At 64.6% G+C, this 15,402-nt stretch overlaps 1 protein-coding gene across 1 annotated transcript in view; it reads right to left on the bottom strand.

Moving 5' to 3' along the window:
* MYO15B (myosin XVB) overlaps positions 1-15,402 on the bottom strand; it is a 32,334-nt gene that overhangs the window by 599 nt on the left and 16,333 nt on the right. Inside the window, 41 exon segments of the mRNA XM_029212893.1 lie at positions 101-234; positions 416-549; positions 807-922; positions 1,087-1,232; positions 1,412-1,508; positions 1,644-1,721; positions 1,823-1,917; positions 2,010-2,125; positions 2,227-2,300; positions 3,610-3,686; positions 4,087-4,159; positions 4,250-4,313; positions 4,482-4,627; positions 5,015-5,169; positions 5,260-5,371; positions 5,597-5,738; positions 5,809-5,927; positions 6,121-6,239; positions 6,373-6,448; positions 7,000-7,059; positions 7,284-7,396; positions 7,866-8,085; positions 8,206-8,296; positions 8,388-8,643; positions 8,721-8,825; positions 8,996-9,074; positions 9,281-9,493; positions 9,592-9,707; positions 9,856-9,954; positions 10,156-10,240; positions 10,360-10,430; positions 10,528-10,628; positions 10,868-11,029; positions 11,498-11,570; positions 11,785-11,963; positions 12,048-12,283; positions 12,386-12,481; positions 13,735-13,865; positions 14,077-14,134; positions 14,440-14,496; positions 15,163-15,256. Of these exon segments, the coding sequence (XP_029068726.1) occupies positions 101-234; positions 416-549; positions 807-922; positions 1,087-1,232; positions 1,412-1,508; positions 1,644-1,721; positions 1,823-1,917; positions 2,010-2,125; positions 2,227-2,300; positions 3,610-3,686; positions 4,087-4,159; positions 4,250-4,313; positions 4,482-4,627; positions 5,015-5,169; positions 5,260-5,371; positions 5,597-5,738; positions 5,809-5,927; positions 6,121-6,239; positions 6,373-6,448; positions 7,000-7,059; positions 7,284-7,396; positions 7,866-8,085; positions 8,206-8,296; positions 8,388-8,643; positions 8,721-8,825; positions 8,996-9,074; positions 9,281-9,493; positions 9,592-9,707; positions 9,856-9,954; positions 10,156-10,240; positions 10,360-10,430; positions 10,528-10,628; positions 10,868-11,029; positions 11,498-11,570; positions 11,785-11,963; positions 12,048-12,283; positions 12,386-12,481; positions 13,735-13,865; positions 14,077-14,134; positions 14,440-14,496; positions 15,163-15,256 (4,768 nt within the window).

Raw genomic sequence — 15,402 nt, forward strand, 5'->3', positions numbered from 1 at the left:
CGGGGAGGGGGGACAGGGGGAGAGATAGCGGAGCTTGGTCCCTCTGGGGGAGGGGTCGCTGTAGGTGGTGGGAGGCAAGTGGCCCAGGAGCCTGGCCCACCTGAGAGCTGGGGTCCACGAGGATGAGGTGCTGGCGGTTCAGCCCCAGCAGGCCAGGGCTGGGCAGGGCCGGCTTGCTTACTCTCGGCACCATGTAGACAGTGTGGCCAAAGAGGGGCAGCTCACTCGCGGCCTCTGCGGATGGAGGGGCAGAGCAGGAGCTCTGACCGCTGGGGCCCTGGGACCTGCCGGACTTTGCCCCCAGGACAGAGGAGAGGGCAGGGCAGGTGGAGAGCTTCCTCAGCCCCTCCACCCTCACCCCTTCCTTGCTGGGGCTCCCGCCTCTGCCCCAGCTGCCCCCTAGCCCCGGACCCACCTATGAAGCTGATCTGCGCTTCCTGAGAGCTGCATCCTCGCAACTGCCACAGCTCCTGGCCCATCAGCCTCTTCACAGCGGCCACGTTCATCTGACATTGCAGGTGCTTCGGCAAGTAAGCCAGTAGGTCTTGCCTAGGACACAGCCTGGTCAGTCAAAGCCGGGCATACAGCAGGTGCTAAGTAGATGAACCAGTGGCTACCGTGGGTGAGACCGGGGATCCAGACACATGAATGAGGCATGGGTTCTGCCTTTGAGGAGCGTGGAGGGGTGGGCAGGTGTACCCAGCCCCCCATTTGGTTAGGGCCACAAAGGGTACAAGTGGCCTTGACCTTGGAGGAGGGGGTAGGGGTGGTGGGGTGACAGGCGTGAGGGCTGTGTTCACACTCACTCTGAGGGGGGCTCCTCGTGGTTCCTGCTGAGGTGCTGCAAGGCAGCCAGCCTGGCAAGTCGGGCATCTTCCTGGGCGCTGACCAGCAGCTTCCCCTGCAGGTAGTCCCGCAGCACCTGAGGGGGGAGCAGTGAGGGGGCAGCTGTGCCCCAAAGCCCCACCTAGTGGGTGGCTCCTGGGCCTCAAGCCCTCCCCCCACCCAGGGAGGGACTCTCCCTCAAGCTGCAGCCTAGGTTCCAACCACCAGCGGCGCAGCAGCGCGGGGCCGAGTGGGGCTGACCTGGCCGTAGTGGGTGCTGACGTAGGTGGGATTATCGAAGTGCAGCGGGGTCTCCCAGCCGAGCCGCCGGCTGTGCAGGCTCACGTCCAGACCCACCACCTCGCTGTTGAGGTACTCCCGGGGCCACAGGGGCCGCACCAGCTGGCCTGCGCGGGGAGCCTGGGTCCACAGCCTGCCCTGCCGCCCGGGGCCAGCCCCGCCCACGACCCTGCCAGCCCCAGTGTGGGAGCTGCCTCCCCCGTGGCCAGAAGAGCGGACTTGGCAGGCAAGGCCACGTCCCTGAGTCCAGCCGGGCCACGCTTCCTCCCCAGGCCAGGTGGCCTACCTTCCCCTTTGATGAGGAAGAGGGCAAATTCCTGCACTTCATGGGGGTCCGTGATGCCCATCTGCCCACACATCTCCTCCAGCACTTCTGCTGCCACCTGGACATGCGGACAGGGCCGTGACGGGGGTGCTGGGGAGGGAAGGAGGCTGCAGCAGGGGAGGGATGTCCCCAGAACTGATGCCCACGGCTTCCCTGGGTCTCCCCAGCCCCTCCTCTGTGTCCCTGTGCTCACCGTGAAAGTGTGGGTGTTGGTCTTGTACTCCACACCCCCGGGCAGGTGAATTAGGAGCAGGTGGACTACTTGTCCTTTCTGCCAAAGCAGGTACGGGGTCAGCCCCCCAGTGGGCAGAGGCCCCGGCTCCCCCACCCAGAGGGAGTCCCAGAACACCCAGCCGCCTGCACCCCCTGTACCAGGAAAGCCTGCATTTCGCCTGGGGAGGGCAGCTGCCGGCGACCCCCGTACTTGACTGTGTGCTGGAGGTGCCCCTGGCAGCGCCGGGCCAGCTCTGCAGAGAGGAGCCAGGCTGGGGTCATGAGCATCCCCAAACCCCTCCCCAAGCAGCCGAGACCCCAGCCTGGAAGCCCCTCCCACTGGCACCTTGGCTCAGGGCCGAGTGCTGCAGAAACTTGGTCACGTAGGGCATCAGCAAGGTTGATGGGGGAAAGTAGCCTGTGAGGAGGCTGAGGAAAGTCCACCCTCGAGCGCAGAGTCTCCTGCAGGGCAGAGAGCCTGGGCTTTGGGCCGGCCGGGCAGCAGCACTTTGGGCCGCCCCCGAGAGGCCCACGACCGACCCCCGCCCGTCCCCCACTCTCACGGCCGGGGGTGTCCTGTGATCTGCTTCATGGCCTGGCAGTAAATCTCATCCCTGAGGTTCTCCTCCTGGCACAGCTGTGGGGAGAGGAAGGGCAGGGGGCAGCGGGTCGGGGGCAGAGCTGCAGTGCAGTGCAGTGCGGTGGAGTGAGGGATGGCGTGGGATCTGAAGTCGGAGAAGTCCTGCCAGTGGCCGTGGGCTGGGGGCCAAGTCAGGGTGACAGCCCACCGTCGTCTCTCGGTCTTGGTTTCACTCGGCTTAATAGCATCTGCACAGCTGGCCACTCAGTAAGTCGCCGTCTTTCCCCGCTTCCAGGCCGCGCTCGGCCCTGTCCTCTTTCTCTGGTCCCTCTGTCTTAGTCCTCTCTGCTGACCCCCCTCATCTCCCTGACTCCTAAGGGCTGCAGTGCCCTTGGGCCTTTGTCTGCTGATGACTCCCGGTGCCTGCCTCCAGCCCAGACTTCTCCCATGAAGCCCAGACCTTCCACTTGGCAGACTGGGACTTCAGACTTCACGCATCCCAAACAGATTCCTCCACCAGGCCGGCCCCATCCTCACTCAGGCTTCCTTGTGGTGACCAGCATTGCTCTGGCCTAGGCCCCCGTGTCCCCCTCGGCCCCTCGCTCTCACACCCACGTGCACTTCACAGCTAGCCCTGCTGCTTGGGGTCCTTCTTCTCCCCTCTGCTGCTGCCTCTGGGCCTGGGCCAGCCACGTCTCACCTGGGATCGTGGCAGGAACCCTCTCCTTGCCCTTAAACTCCCAGAATCGCAAATGACCGCCAGAGCGACCCCACGAAATGTAAGCCACGTCTCTCCTCAAAACCCTCCAGTGTTTTCCCAGATCTCGAAAAATCCAAGTCCTGACAGTGGACCACAAGGCCTCCCGTGACCCGGACCCTCTGTCCCTCCTGGTCCTCGCCTCCACTCTCCCCCTTGCTCACTGGGCTCCAGCCACACTGGCCCTGCTGGGGCTGAGGCTCACCCCCGCCTCTGCCTGCGTGCGTGCCCCCATGCCCTGCCCCCATGCATACGTGCCTCACTCCCTGGCCTTCTTCAGGTCTCTGCTCCAGGGTCACCTTGTCACCAAGCCTTCTGCACTGAAACAGCCCCTCCCCTGCTTTATCACTCCACAGCACTCTTTGCCCTGGACACGTTGCCTCAGGGTTTACCGAGTGTCTCCTCTAACCAGGCTGCAAGCTCTGCAGGGACTCGGCCTGCTTGGTTCACTGCCCTGCCGCCAGCACGTAGGTGCTCGATAACTAATTTTGGATGCGTTGAATGTATAGTGACCAGGGGACAGGGGGTCCCATGGAGGCCCAGGCAGGAGGACAGGAAGGGGCCCTCAGGGCTCACTGACTCCCCACAGCTTCCGGCTCACTTTCCTACCTTCAGCAGCCCGTAGAGGAGATCCAGGTCGTTCTTGCCCCGGGGCTTGGACTGGTCCCCCATAAACTGCATCAGAGCTGCGGGCAGGATGAAAAGCACGGTGAGCTGGGCTGGGGGCCTGGCACTGGCTCGTGCTGTCGCTGTGCAGGGCCATCTCATGCCTTGCTCTCAGAATGCGTGTGAGCCAGGCGGAGCAGCAGTCTCAGCTGTACCGATGAGGAGACAGGGTTCAGAGAGATCCTGTGGCCACCCAGGGCTACACCAAGCGCATAGCAAGCCAGACCCACCGCTGCCTTCCAGCCCAGACTCCACACAACCCACAGCCCCCTGGGCATGAGTAGAAGTGGGTGAGGGTCATGTGGTATAGGAGCCACCGGTGAGCTTCCCCGAGTCGGCGAACTCAAGGACAGAAGGCGACCAGGTGCCTGGGTCCCGGGCACTGCAGACATGGCGACCCAGGACACCGTGGCTACTTACCCTGGAAGCTTCCCACAGCCCGCCTGTTCACGTCCTCGTCACTGACACTGATGAGTGATGCCTGGATGGGAGCCTGCGGCCAAAGAGGCTGCCTGTGGGTCTGGGGCCATGGGGGCCAGGGGCCAGGTCTGCTGTCCCGGCTCCTCCCCACTGTCCCCCTTACCTTGCTGTACTGCACCAGGCTGGCCATGGCCTTCCTCTCGGCATCTTCACCTGTCTGGCCCAGCCTGAGGGGGCGGAGGGGAGGACAGCCCCGCTTGCTCAGCCCTCCCACCCCCATCCCAGGCTGGGTAGGGAGGGTGCTAAGAGCCCTGGCCCGGTGGCTCTGAGCAGGGAGTGTCCCACTTCAGGGACACTGAGGATGGGCGGGCATGGGGCGGGCCCAGGGCACTCACAGAGTCTGGGGCTTCCGGAAGTAGCACAGGGCAAATTCCTGCATGGTGTAGTCGGAGTCCGTGGGCAGGGTGACGCAGGCCACAGACGGGGACGGGCTGGTGGCCAAGTTGTCACTGTGTGCCTGGCTCCAGGGGTGGGTGGAGAACTTAGGAGCACAGGAGACCTAGCGCCACCTGAGTGTCACCTGGCCTGTCCAGCGGCCCTGCCCAAGCCCCCGCCCCAGCCCAGCCCAAGAGAAGCAGGCAGAGTAGCTGCAGTGAGCACACCACCAGAAGCCGGGACAGTCAAGAGCTGTTTATTGAGCACCTTCCAGGTGGCGCTGAGCTAGCTACCACGAGGGCCACACGAGAGGCAGACCGCCCAGCCCTGCTGGGGAGACAGGACAAGACATCGGGAGCCGGCAGAGAGGCGGCATCAGACCAAGCGCTGCCCACCAGGCTTGGGGTGGCCCTCCGCCGCTCTGGGGCAGTCGAGCCCTTTCTTTCCTCGACTCCTAGTTAGGCCTCGCCTCGGCGTCTCCCGTCTTCCTCACCTCCGACGCTTTATCCCACTCTCTGTGCTGCAGCTGACTCTTGTGCCGGCCATTCCTCTGCTCCATCGAGAAGGAAAAGTCCGGAGCAGCAGCCGGCTGCACTATGTCAGCAGGAAAGAGTCCGGATCGGCCCCCGGTGGAGCCAAACTGCCAGCCTGGGGGAAACATCCAAGGACGGTGCCTCACCCTCCTGGGCCCTCTGCCCGCCCACCGGGTGCCAGCCGCCCTGCTTGCCCCGGGGATACCTGGCTCCAGAGTGGCCACCGGCAACAGCTTGATGAGGTCCCCCCGTTGGAAGCTGAGGAGGCTGTGGTCGTCAGTGAGGTAGCTTCGCAGGGCAATGACGTAGCCGGAGTCCTGCAGGCGGGTGGGTGAGCGGCCAGCCTGCTTATGACTCCGTCCTGCCCGTCCCACCTGCTCCCCCGTTGGCGTCACTCTCCACCAAGCGCCCCCAAGTTCCAGCCCCACCCCAGGCAGCTTGAAGGAGCTTGGCTGACGGCCCCGAGTCCAGGCAAACCAGACGGGGTGCGACGCAGCGGTGTTGGAGGCCCCCCGCCCGGCGCCCTGCCGGCCCGCACTTGCCTTCCTGAGCTCGCTCAGGAGCAGCTCAACCATGGCCTTGACGGCTCCCGCCCGCACTGTGTGTAGCAGCAGCTGTTCCCTCTTCAGTGACAGCTCCAGGGCGGAGCCAGCCCGGCACTCCACACCCAGTACCTCAGCAAAGCTGTGCAGAGGGTGGGGCGTGAGCTGGGCGCCGTCTCGCCGGCCCACGCCACACCCCAGCCCAGGCTCACCTGTACGAGCGGAGAGTCTTCAGCTGGTCGGGGTGGAAGCTGGGGCCTTGGGTCACCTTGAGCAGTCTCAGCCCCCGGTGGGACACGGCCAGCAGCTGCACGTCGCTGCCACCCTCGCCCTGCCCGGAAGGTGGTTGGCTCACGGACAGGCTCCGGGCTCCCCGCGGCCGGCCAAGACACCCTGGGGCTGCTCAGGCCAGTGCTATTCTTCGTTGGTTCCACTGGGGCCCAGCCCACCCCCAGCTCTAATCCTGCTGCGGAAGGCCAAGGTGGCCTCCAGCCCTGGGCGCTGCCATCCCCAGCCTCACTGACCGAGACGGGGAAGATGCGGGAGAAGTAATTGGCCCAGTTGTCCCTGGCGGCCACCACGATGCGCTTCTTGACACTGTCCTCAGCTGTGTCCAGGGAGTCCAGGCCCACCTCCAGGTCTCCTGTTGGGCAGAAATGGCCCCAGGCCGTCCTCAGGCTCCCTCACAGCGGGGACCCCAGAGTCTACTCCCTCCCTCTGGGCAGGCCCAACCCCCAGCACTCCGGCTCCCTGACTCCAGGGTCCCTGCACCCTACGCAGCAGGTCTTTCATCCTGTGCCTCTCGTCCTGGGAGATCCGGATGCAGGACTCCGCAAAGGTGTCCCTCAGGATCTGGGGGCAAAGCCAGGCGGTCACCACCAGGTCCTGAGGCCACAGCCCACCCCAGAAGCAGCCACGCATGGAGGAAAAGCTGGAGAGCCCCATAGGCACGTGGGTGGAGCAGGGAGGGATGCCTGGCCTTCCAAGCCCAGGGCCACGTCCACCCGGAGCTCCCACCTGCCTCCCCCAAGCTGCTGCTCCTCTGTCAGCTGAGATAAGCTTCCCTGAAGGAACACGGGACTTGGGGGAGGGGGAGGGGGAGGGGGGGCAGCTACTGTAGAACCGGGGAGAACAGACACAAGCATTGGGAGCATCTAGAGGTGGCAAAGGGACAAGCACGAGCGAGCACCTGCTGTGTGCCAGGCCTGTGTTGGGTGCTGTATACGCTTTATTTTTAATCCTCGTCATAAGTCAAAAATGGCCCTTATTCTGAGGGATGTTGGGAGGATTAAATAAATGAAGGCAGGGCTTGAAACACACCAGCGTCCCGCAAGCGGGGCTGCTCTCCTGCCTGGGGTGCGGGCGGTCTGCCTGTACAGGTCCCAGGTGGGCTGGGCTCTCACCTGCTCACAGAGGAGCCTGAGGCAGTAGGGGTGGCTGAAGTTCTCCCGGGGGTAGAACACCTGGGCGAGGGCAGGGGCGTGTGAGAGTGCGCCCGGACAGTGCCCCCGCCAGCCCCCCTCCCGCCCCACCTCTGCCTCCCGGGCCGGAGGAGGTGGGGCTGGGGAAGCAGCCCCCAGTGTCTGTGTGTGGAGAGGAGATGCTGGGGCCCCAGGCTGGCGCCCCTACAGCCAGCGCCCCGTCCCCCACCCAGGGAGGCCAGGCTGCGGCCCGCCCTCGCGCCCACCTCCTTGCGCAGGAACAACCTCCAGGGGGCGCTGGCGTAGGAGAAGCACACGCTGCCCGAGGGCACGAGCAGCTGGGTGGAGATCCCCTGGTCCCCCATGGGCTCCACAAAGCCTGGCGGATAGAGGGGCCGAAGGACATCAGGCGAGGAGCTGCCCAAGCCGGAATGATGCAGGCACGGAGAGAGAAGACCCTCGGCCCACTAGGGCCCCACGTGGCCCAGCTCAGTCCACCTCCGCTGCCTCCCTCCCCCCGCTCCGTCCCATCGCCGGCCTCCATCTCCAGCTTCCCACGTTCCCCACTGTCCCTGACGTGCGTGGGCCCCCCCGACTACGTCAGCGGGGTCACTAAACTCCTGACGAGGCCCACGCCCCGTGACGGTCCCTCCGTGCCAGACAGGCCCCAGGGGTGCCCGCGCCCCCCCCCCCCCCCCGCAGGAACGCGGAAGCTGGGGCTCCTCACCCACGGCTCCAAAGTCCGGAAGTGCGAGCAGCTGACCTCGACCGTGAGCGCTGAGAGGCCCTTGGGAATCCTGCCCCCGCCCCCCACAAAGCCCACCGCCCGGGGATATGGGGTTTCTCACTGTGCGGCTCAGCTGGAGGGGTCGCTGGGTCCAAGGGTGGAGGCAGTGGAGGTGCTGGCGGAGGGGGGGGTCTCTGGGCAGTGGGTGGGTTCTGGCCAAACAGCTCTTGAAGGGGCCCCTGCTTCTCCTTGATGGAGTTGGAGGGCACACGCCGTGGCTGGCCCTCGGGTCGAGGGGCCACAGCTGGTGGGGGGCCCTTCCCTGGGCTGGGGGACAGCGTCTGCGTCTGGGGAGGCACAGAGAATACACCCAGGCTGTGACTAGCGGCCAGGTCTCCCCCGGGGAGCCTCAGGAGGGCTCTGGCGCGGAGCAGCGCGCTCTGGTCAGGACGGGGCCTCACCGAGGGCAGCGAGGAGGCACCACTGATCCCCAGCTTAGCCAGAGCCTCATCCTTAGGGTTGTTTTTCTTCAGGAAGATCTGGGGGGGCTTCCTGAGAGAAGGAAGAGACCAGGAGTCCACACGGTGACGCTGGGCAGCGGGCAGTCCCGGCCGTGCTCCCCCTCCCCACCACCGGGGCGCACCTGGGCGGCTGCGCGGGCACGGGCACGGGGCCTGGGCGGCTCTGGCATATGCGGATGATGTCGCGGATCTCCCTGCTGGGCTCCGCCTGCCGGGGCTCAGCGTCCGAGCTACGCACCACGGCTCTGCCCTCTGCCGGCCGGCGACCACCGCCAGGCCCTGCCTCTGTGGCTGGCTCAGCCTCAGCCTCCTGTGCAGCTTTGGCCCCATCTCGTGTCAGTGGCTTTTTCACTACTGGGGGAGGAGGAGGTGACGGCACTGACCAGAAGGAGAGGAAAGATGTGAGACCCTGTGCAGAACCACAAAGCCTGCCCCCCCACCCCGCTCCCCACCACCTGCTCTCGGTTCCTCTTCTTCCGGCTCCTCCTCCTGCTCCTCCCCCTGGGGGATCTTCACCTTGGCCGGAGGCCTCATCGTCTCCACCTTGATCTGCTGCTGCCCTGTAAATGCCCCAGATGGCCCTCGCTATTACTCTCCACCTGGCCCGCCCGTCTGGGCTCCTGGACAGGCCACACTGACCTAGAGGAACAGAGTACACCCCGCCGTCCCCTGGCCAGGATGGGGCGGTGGCTGAGTTTTTGTGTGGGATTGCCACCCCAAGGGCCCTCACCCAACTTCTGGAAATAGTCCCGTTTCTGCTGGAAGCTCGTGGGCCGCCGGGGCCTGTCTTCAGCCTTCTGTGAGGTCTCCTGTGGCAGGAGGGGAAAGAGAAGGAGCTGCCCTGCCAGACAAGTTGCCACTCACAGAGCAAACCCACTCGGATCCGTGGGGCTGGAGCCTGGCAGCATCTTTTCTGCATCTTCCCGCACCCCCCATGCCATGTCTCCCACTTCTGTGGCCTTGGAGCCTGCTGCCCCACCCCAGCCCTGCCACCTGCCTGGCCTCGGCTCTTCACCCTCAGGCAGGCACCTACCAGTTCCAGGTCACGCTCTGGCTCCTTCTGGGGGGTGGGTGTCTTCTTGGGCTTGGGGGTGATGGCTGGGGGTGGAGTCAGGGAGGCAGCTCCAGGGGCCTGGGCCTGGGCATGATGCTCCAGGGGCTGGCTCTGGCGCTGCTTTGCCTGCTGCTCAAGGGACAAGGTCATGGCCTGGGTGGTCATCTGCTGGGCCTGACGGAGGAAGGGTGGTGTGCCAGGTAAGAGCTGGCCTAGCCTCGCCCCACAGGTCTGTACCCACTAGGCAATCCATGGGCCCTGCCCATCCTCACCAGGATCAGCGCCTGCTGGTTGATGAAGTTCTGCTGCTGGACTGCCAGCTGCCTCGCGTCCACGCTGGGAAGCAGGGGCTGTGGCTGTGGCTGCGGCTGTGGTGGCACCACAACGGCTGCGAGTATGGCAGGCAGTCAGGGTGGACGAGCGCCATGGCTGAGCTCCCAGCCCTCTGCCCACTGTGCCCTCTAGGCCCCAGGCAACACCCTCCCTCCTCCAGTCCCTACCTGAGAAGGGACACAGTGGCTATAGTCCAGCCTTACCTGGCATGGCGGGGACCGCCCCCATTGCTGGCATCATGGGCACGGGTGCAGGCATCATGGCTGGCTGGTATCCGGGCATCTGCATCATCCCTGAGTACACTGAGGGAACAGGGCCCCACGCCAGGTCGGTCCCTACTTGGGCCCACAGACAGCCTCCCTTTAGCCCCAGGCAAAGAGAAGAGTACGGGCCACCAGGGTGCTGGCCAGAGCTCTGATTGCAGCTGCGTGGGGATCCCAGGCCGTGCTTGCCTGTGTTGCTGGGCAGGGAGGCCCTGGATGGGTGCTCAGCCCCACACTCACCCACGGGATAGCTGCCTTGCTGCATGGGCCCCATGGCGCCCCCTCCCTTCATGCGGCCACTCAGAGCCCTGCCTTGCTCCAGATCCTGAAGGGACAAAAGTCACAGGTCCCAAGGTCAGAGCTAGAGCCCTAGGAGGGATGGGAGGGGCAGCAGAGGCCCCAGGGGCGTAGGGGCAGCAGTGGGGTGGGGTCTGCGTGCAGGACACTCACGCTGAGGCACGGGGACAAGAGGTGGTCCAGGAAGCCATCCAGACTCCCTGAGGTCCGGGAGTCACCTGTGGAGGGTTACTGTCACCTGCCTGGGGCGTGGGGCTTCTGGCACCCCCATTCCCAGCGCTCTGCCAACCTCAGTGTGCCCACTCCCAGCCTTACCTGTGCGACCCCTGCTGGGCAGAGTTGGGGCTGGGCCTGGAGGGGGACCTGGGGGCAGTGAGGGGGCCTGGATGCCAGGGGCCGGGGGGATGTCCTCGGCTCTGCAGGAGATAGTGGGCCCAGCTGAGGAGGTGGCCTGGCCGGGGGGGTTCCCAGGTTGAGGCAAGGTGTAGAAGCTGCTGTAGGGGTCATCCCCCTGCGGTGGGCGGAGGCTTGGGGGCGGGCGGGCTGGGCCTGTGGCAGCACCTGTGAACCTCCGCGGATGACAGGGTGGCTGAGGGGGTCACCTACGACAGGATAGGGACAGGAGCAGGCCAGGGGTGCTGTGGGTGGCACCTACAAGCCACGGGGGGCGATTGGGTAGCTGTGGGGACCGGCCGGGTCCCCCAGATCCTCGGTCCGGCCGATCAGGTCCAACACGAAGTCGCAGCCAGCCAAGTCCTGCCAGGAGTCCTTAGAGTGCAGTGACACAGACCAGCCACGCGGGGGCGGATCCAGGCCTCTGGGTGAGACAAGGGCATGGAGCAGAGGGTGGTCAGCCAGGCAGGCGGACGACCATCCGGAAGGGACAAGGACCTGAGGGTGGGCTGGGGGGAGGGGGTTGTGGAAGGGGACAGGAACCTGGCTGAGGACCCAATGCAACTCACAGCCCTCTACTTTATCTGCAACTCACAGCCCTCTACTTCTACAGTGGCTCTGATGCATTTGTTCATTCAATTTGATGAGAATCTGGACCAGATCCAGCAGGTATACTCTCTACTTGCTCTCCGTCTTGAATCTACTGTCTGGACCCTGCCCACCTACCCCGACCCCTCGCCCCCATCCCGCCCCCCGGGGAGCAGGTTTTGGCCTTGGAGCAGCCGCAGGAGGTGCTTGGCGGGAGGGCGGGCTGGGAGCATGAGGAAAACCAGGAGGTGGACAGGACAATGGCCAGTGTGGGCTGCGCTCGCCCATCCCAGGCCCCGCACACCTGCTCTGCAGAATCCACCCGGCGAGTTGCTCCCCTGTGGTCCAGGACTCCACCTCGGCCGAGAAGCACTCCTCTGCAGGGACGAGGGGTAGGGGCAAGAGTGAGGGACAGCAGGGTCCACCCGGACGGGAAGGGAATACTGTCCCGTGGCGGTTCCGAAAGCAGGAGAGCAGGGAGGTCAGGGTCACATGGGGAGGGCTGAGGAGGGAAGGGGGTCGAGGGAGGGCGAGAGTGCCGGGCAGGCTGCAGCGTGGGCCTGGGGAGGCCCGAGAGGAGGCAGGCGTCACCGGTGAAGGTGAAGACATCCAGCGCCATGCGGCCCTGCCTCCATCCGGCCGTCCACTCGAGCTGGGTGGGCGGGTGGGCCCGCTCGGACCCAGGGGCCCGCTGCGTCTGCTGCAGGGCTCCCAGCAGCCTGTGCTGGCACAGTGCTGCCATGCCCCCGGGGGCCTGGTCGGACACGAATCTGCGGGCACAGCACAGGGCTGCCGTGGGTATGGGGTGGCCCGCTGAGCACACCCACGGGGCCCCCGCCTGCCGGGGCCCTTACTTGAGCAGCGGCTTCTGCAGGGTGGACACCGGGGGGAAGGCACCGAGCAGAACAGCCAGGAGGGCCCAGCCGCGCTGCCTCTGCTGCTCGTCCGGCTGGTGCCAGAGCTGGGCTGCGAGCTGACTGAAGAGCTCGTTGCGCAGCCCTGGCCGGCGCTGCCCCTGCCGCACCAGGTACTGGCCCATGGTCCGCTCCTGCCAGGGCTCCAGGGACGCGTCCCCCAGGAACCGCAGCATCTACAAGCACAGAGCGAGGGGAGGCAGGGCGTGGGGGCTCCCGGTGCCCGGCCAGCACCCCTTGCACGGGCCCACCCTGCCCCTCCCCAGTGTGTCACTCACCACCTTGTTGATATCCAGGGCATGCTGAGGGTTCTCACTGTCCAGCCGGGTCAGGGGTTTGGTCAGCAGCTGCCCAGGTCTGGGCAGGGATGGCTCCTGCAGGGAAGGAGGGCGACACAGTGCCTGAGCAGGGGCTGTTGTGTGCTGACCTGCCAGACACAGCCGCGGGGGAGCCCCAAGGGAGCACGCGCCCTGCGAGAGGAAGAGGGGCCGGTGAGGAAAACCATCTTAAAAATACATCTCGGGGGGCTTCCCTGGTGGCGCAGCGGTTAAGAACTCGCCTGCCAGTGTAGGAGGCACGGGTTCGAGCCGTGGTCAGGGAAGATCCCACATGCCGCGGAGCAGCTAAGTCTGTGCACCACAACTGCTGAGCCTGCGCTCTCTAGAGCCCGCGAGCCACAACTACTGAAGCCCGCGTGCCTAGAGCCCGTGCTCCGCAACAAGAGAAGCCACCGCAATGAGAAGCCCGCACACTGCAACGAAGAGTAGCCCCCGCTCACCGCAAATAGAGAAAGCTGCGTGCAGCAACAAAGACCCAATGCAGCCAAAAATAAATAAATAAATAAATTTATTAAAAGAAAAATACATCTTGGGACTTCCCTGGTGGTCCAGCGGTTAAAAGTCCCACGCTCCCAATGCAGGGGGCTGGGGTTTGATCCCTGGTCAGGGAACTAGATCCTGCATGCCACAACTAAAAAGGGTCCCGCATGCTGCAACTAAAGATCCTGCACAGGCAACGAAGATCCCGTGTGCCGCAGCTAAGACCTGGCGCAGCCAAATAAATAAATAAATATTAAGAAAAAAAAACCTCTCAATCACTCCTTCTGATTAGAAAACTAAAGCTCGTGCATGCGGAAAACTCAGAAAACACGGAAAAGGGTGAAGAATAAAAACCACCATTAACATTCCACTGCCAGATAAAACCACAGTTAACATTTTCGCCTCTTTGTTTCTAATCTTACTTTCTACGTGTAGGTACACACGTCATCTCCCCACCCTCCCTGTTTACAAAATTGGGATCGTACTCTACGTGCAGTTTTGAATCCCGCTTTTGCTGCCAACACTGTAGCCTGGACACTTTGCCTTGTCATTCAACATGCTTTAACGACATGGCTTCAATGGCAGGGCAGTGCCACAGGTGTAACAAAGGTGTGGCACTGCAGATAAGTAACCAGCAACACGTTTAGGTTCAACGGTTTCCGAGCAACGCAGTTGCATCCACAGCCCCGCGACAGGAGAGGGAGGAGGGGACTGGAGACAGAAGGACAGACACAGCTTCTGCCTGATGGGGGCTAACGTCTGGGCAGACGTGGGCATCAGCTGTGTAGAGCTAAGGCCTGGGGGCCCACCTGAAAGCCGATGGAGATGAAGCTGGAGAAGGGGAATTGGTCGATGTCGGGTGGGAGGGTCAGGCTGGGCCGTGCGGGAACTTCCGGGGGCATGGCCTCGGTGATGTTCTCGGCCAGGGTGTGCTGACAGCCTGGGATGACGTAGGCGGCAGCCCAGAAACGCCCAGGTAAGGCGCCTGGCTCTGGCGCCGCCTCCACCTCTCAGCATCAGCCCCCAGCTCCAGTGCAGAGGGAGCCGGGCAGTGAGCTGGGGGGACCCAGAGCATCAGAGGGAGGGACCACAGGGACAGAGCCTCCGCCCAGGAGGGGGTCATGGCAAGAGCGACGCCCATCAGGACTCACCTTCCGCTGTCTTCAGCATGACAGCCAGCTCAGCCGGGATCTCCAAGTGCCCCAGCTCCTAGCAGGGAGGAGCAATTGACCAGGAACTAAGGGAAGGGGCATAGGAACCCAGGGGCCCTCCTCACCCCCAGGGCTGTAAGCTTCCCCTCCAAAGACCAAGGATTCTAGTCCTGGACACTCAAACAAATAAAGCCCCCAGAGGGAAACCAAGAGCACCCCAGGCCTCTTCTTGGGGGACAATGGATGGGCCTGAGGGACAGGACCCATCTCGGCACCCCTGGAACCCCACGCTCCCCCTCAAGCCAGGCCAGGTTCAGCAGGCTCACAACCCGGCAGACACCCTCCAGCTTCCAGGCCACCTACCATGCTTGGCCCCTTCTTGGAGGCCCCGACGCTGTGCCAGCTGCACCGATGCCCAAGCTGTTGGGGGAGATGCAGGAGGAGACGATGCCCCCGTGAGGTGCCACCAGGAGCTCCCTAGAGGCCCCTCCCCCGCTCAGCAGTGCAGCTGCCCCCTCCTCCTCCCAGGAGGACCCCACACCAGTGGAGGAAGGGGTGCAGACCCAGGGGGCCAGCTGTCTGCCCCCAGCCCTCCAGAGCCCTCACTAGCCTTAGCGCTGTGGCTGTCTCTGCCCGTCTGCCAGGGCACCGGGAAGAGGAGGGAAGAAGGGAAGGAATGGTCCCAAGGGACAAAGTCCAGCCAGGAAGGGGCCAGAGAGTGGGGCAGTACGTGGGCATTGACCTTTGAGCTGTTTTATGGCCCTCAGATTGGAGTCACAGGGCAAGAGGGGAACAGTCCAAGGGAGGCCTGGAGGGGATGGGAGGCACCCCCAGCCAGCAGGGGAGAGTCAGGCCCTGGCAGTGGGCAGGGATGAAGGAAGGCGACAGCCTCCTGGAGGCCCCAGGCTACCCTGGCCAGGCAGAGGGGGATGGAAGGAGCTCCACCAGCAATGGTCTCCGAGGCCTCGGTCCTCGTGCGGCTACACTTGGAGGGTGGACACTGTCGGGATTTGGCCAACGTGGCCGGCAAGGCTGCCTGGCTTGTCCCCTGAGCTGCCCTGGGCAGGACCCATCCATGTGCTTCACCTGCCCTCTCCGCTGTCTCCAGAGCAGGCGCCGGCCCGCCAGCAGGATGGTGTTCAGCTGCCCCAGAGCTGCCCGCCGCTGGAGGTACCACTTCCTGGAGGCCGGGAAGGGGGTTGGTGAGGAGTCCAAACTCACAGCCGATACCTGAATCCTCCAAGCCAAGACATGAATGTAAAATCGGACCCCAGTGAAGCCCCCGGCTGCCGAAGGGAAGCAACAGGGAAAGGACGCGACACTTCG

The sequence above is a fragment of the Monodon monoceros genome, unplaced genomic scaffold (assembly GCF_005190385.1).
Source record: "Monodon monoceros isolate NGI ecotype Baffin Bay Population unplaced genomic scaffold, NGI_Narwhal_1 Super_Scaffold_9, whole genome shotgun sequence".
Taxonomy (NCBI): domain Eukaryota; kingdom Metazoa; phylum Chordata; class Mammalia; order Artiodactyla; family Monodontidae; genus Monodon; species Monodon monoceros.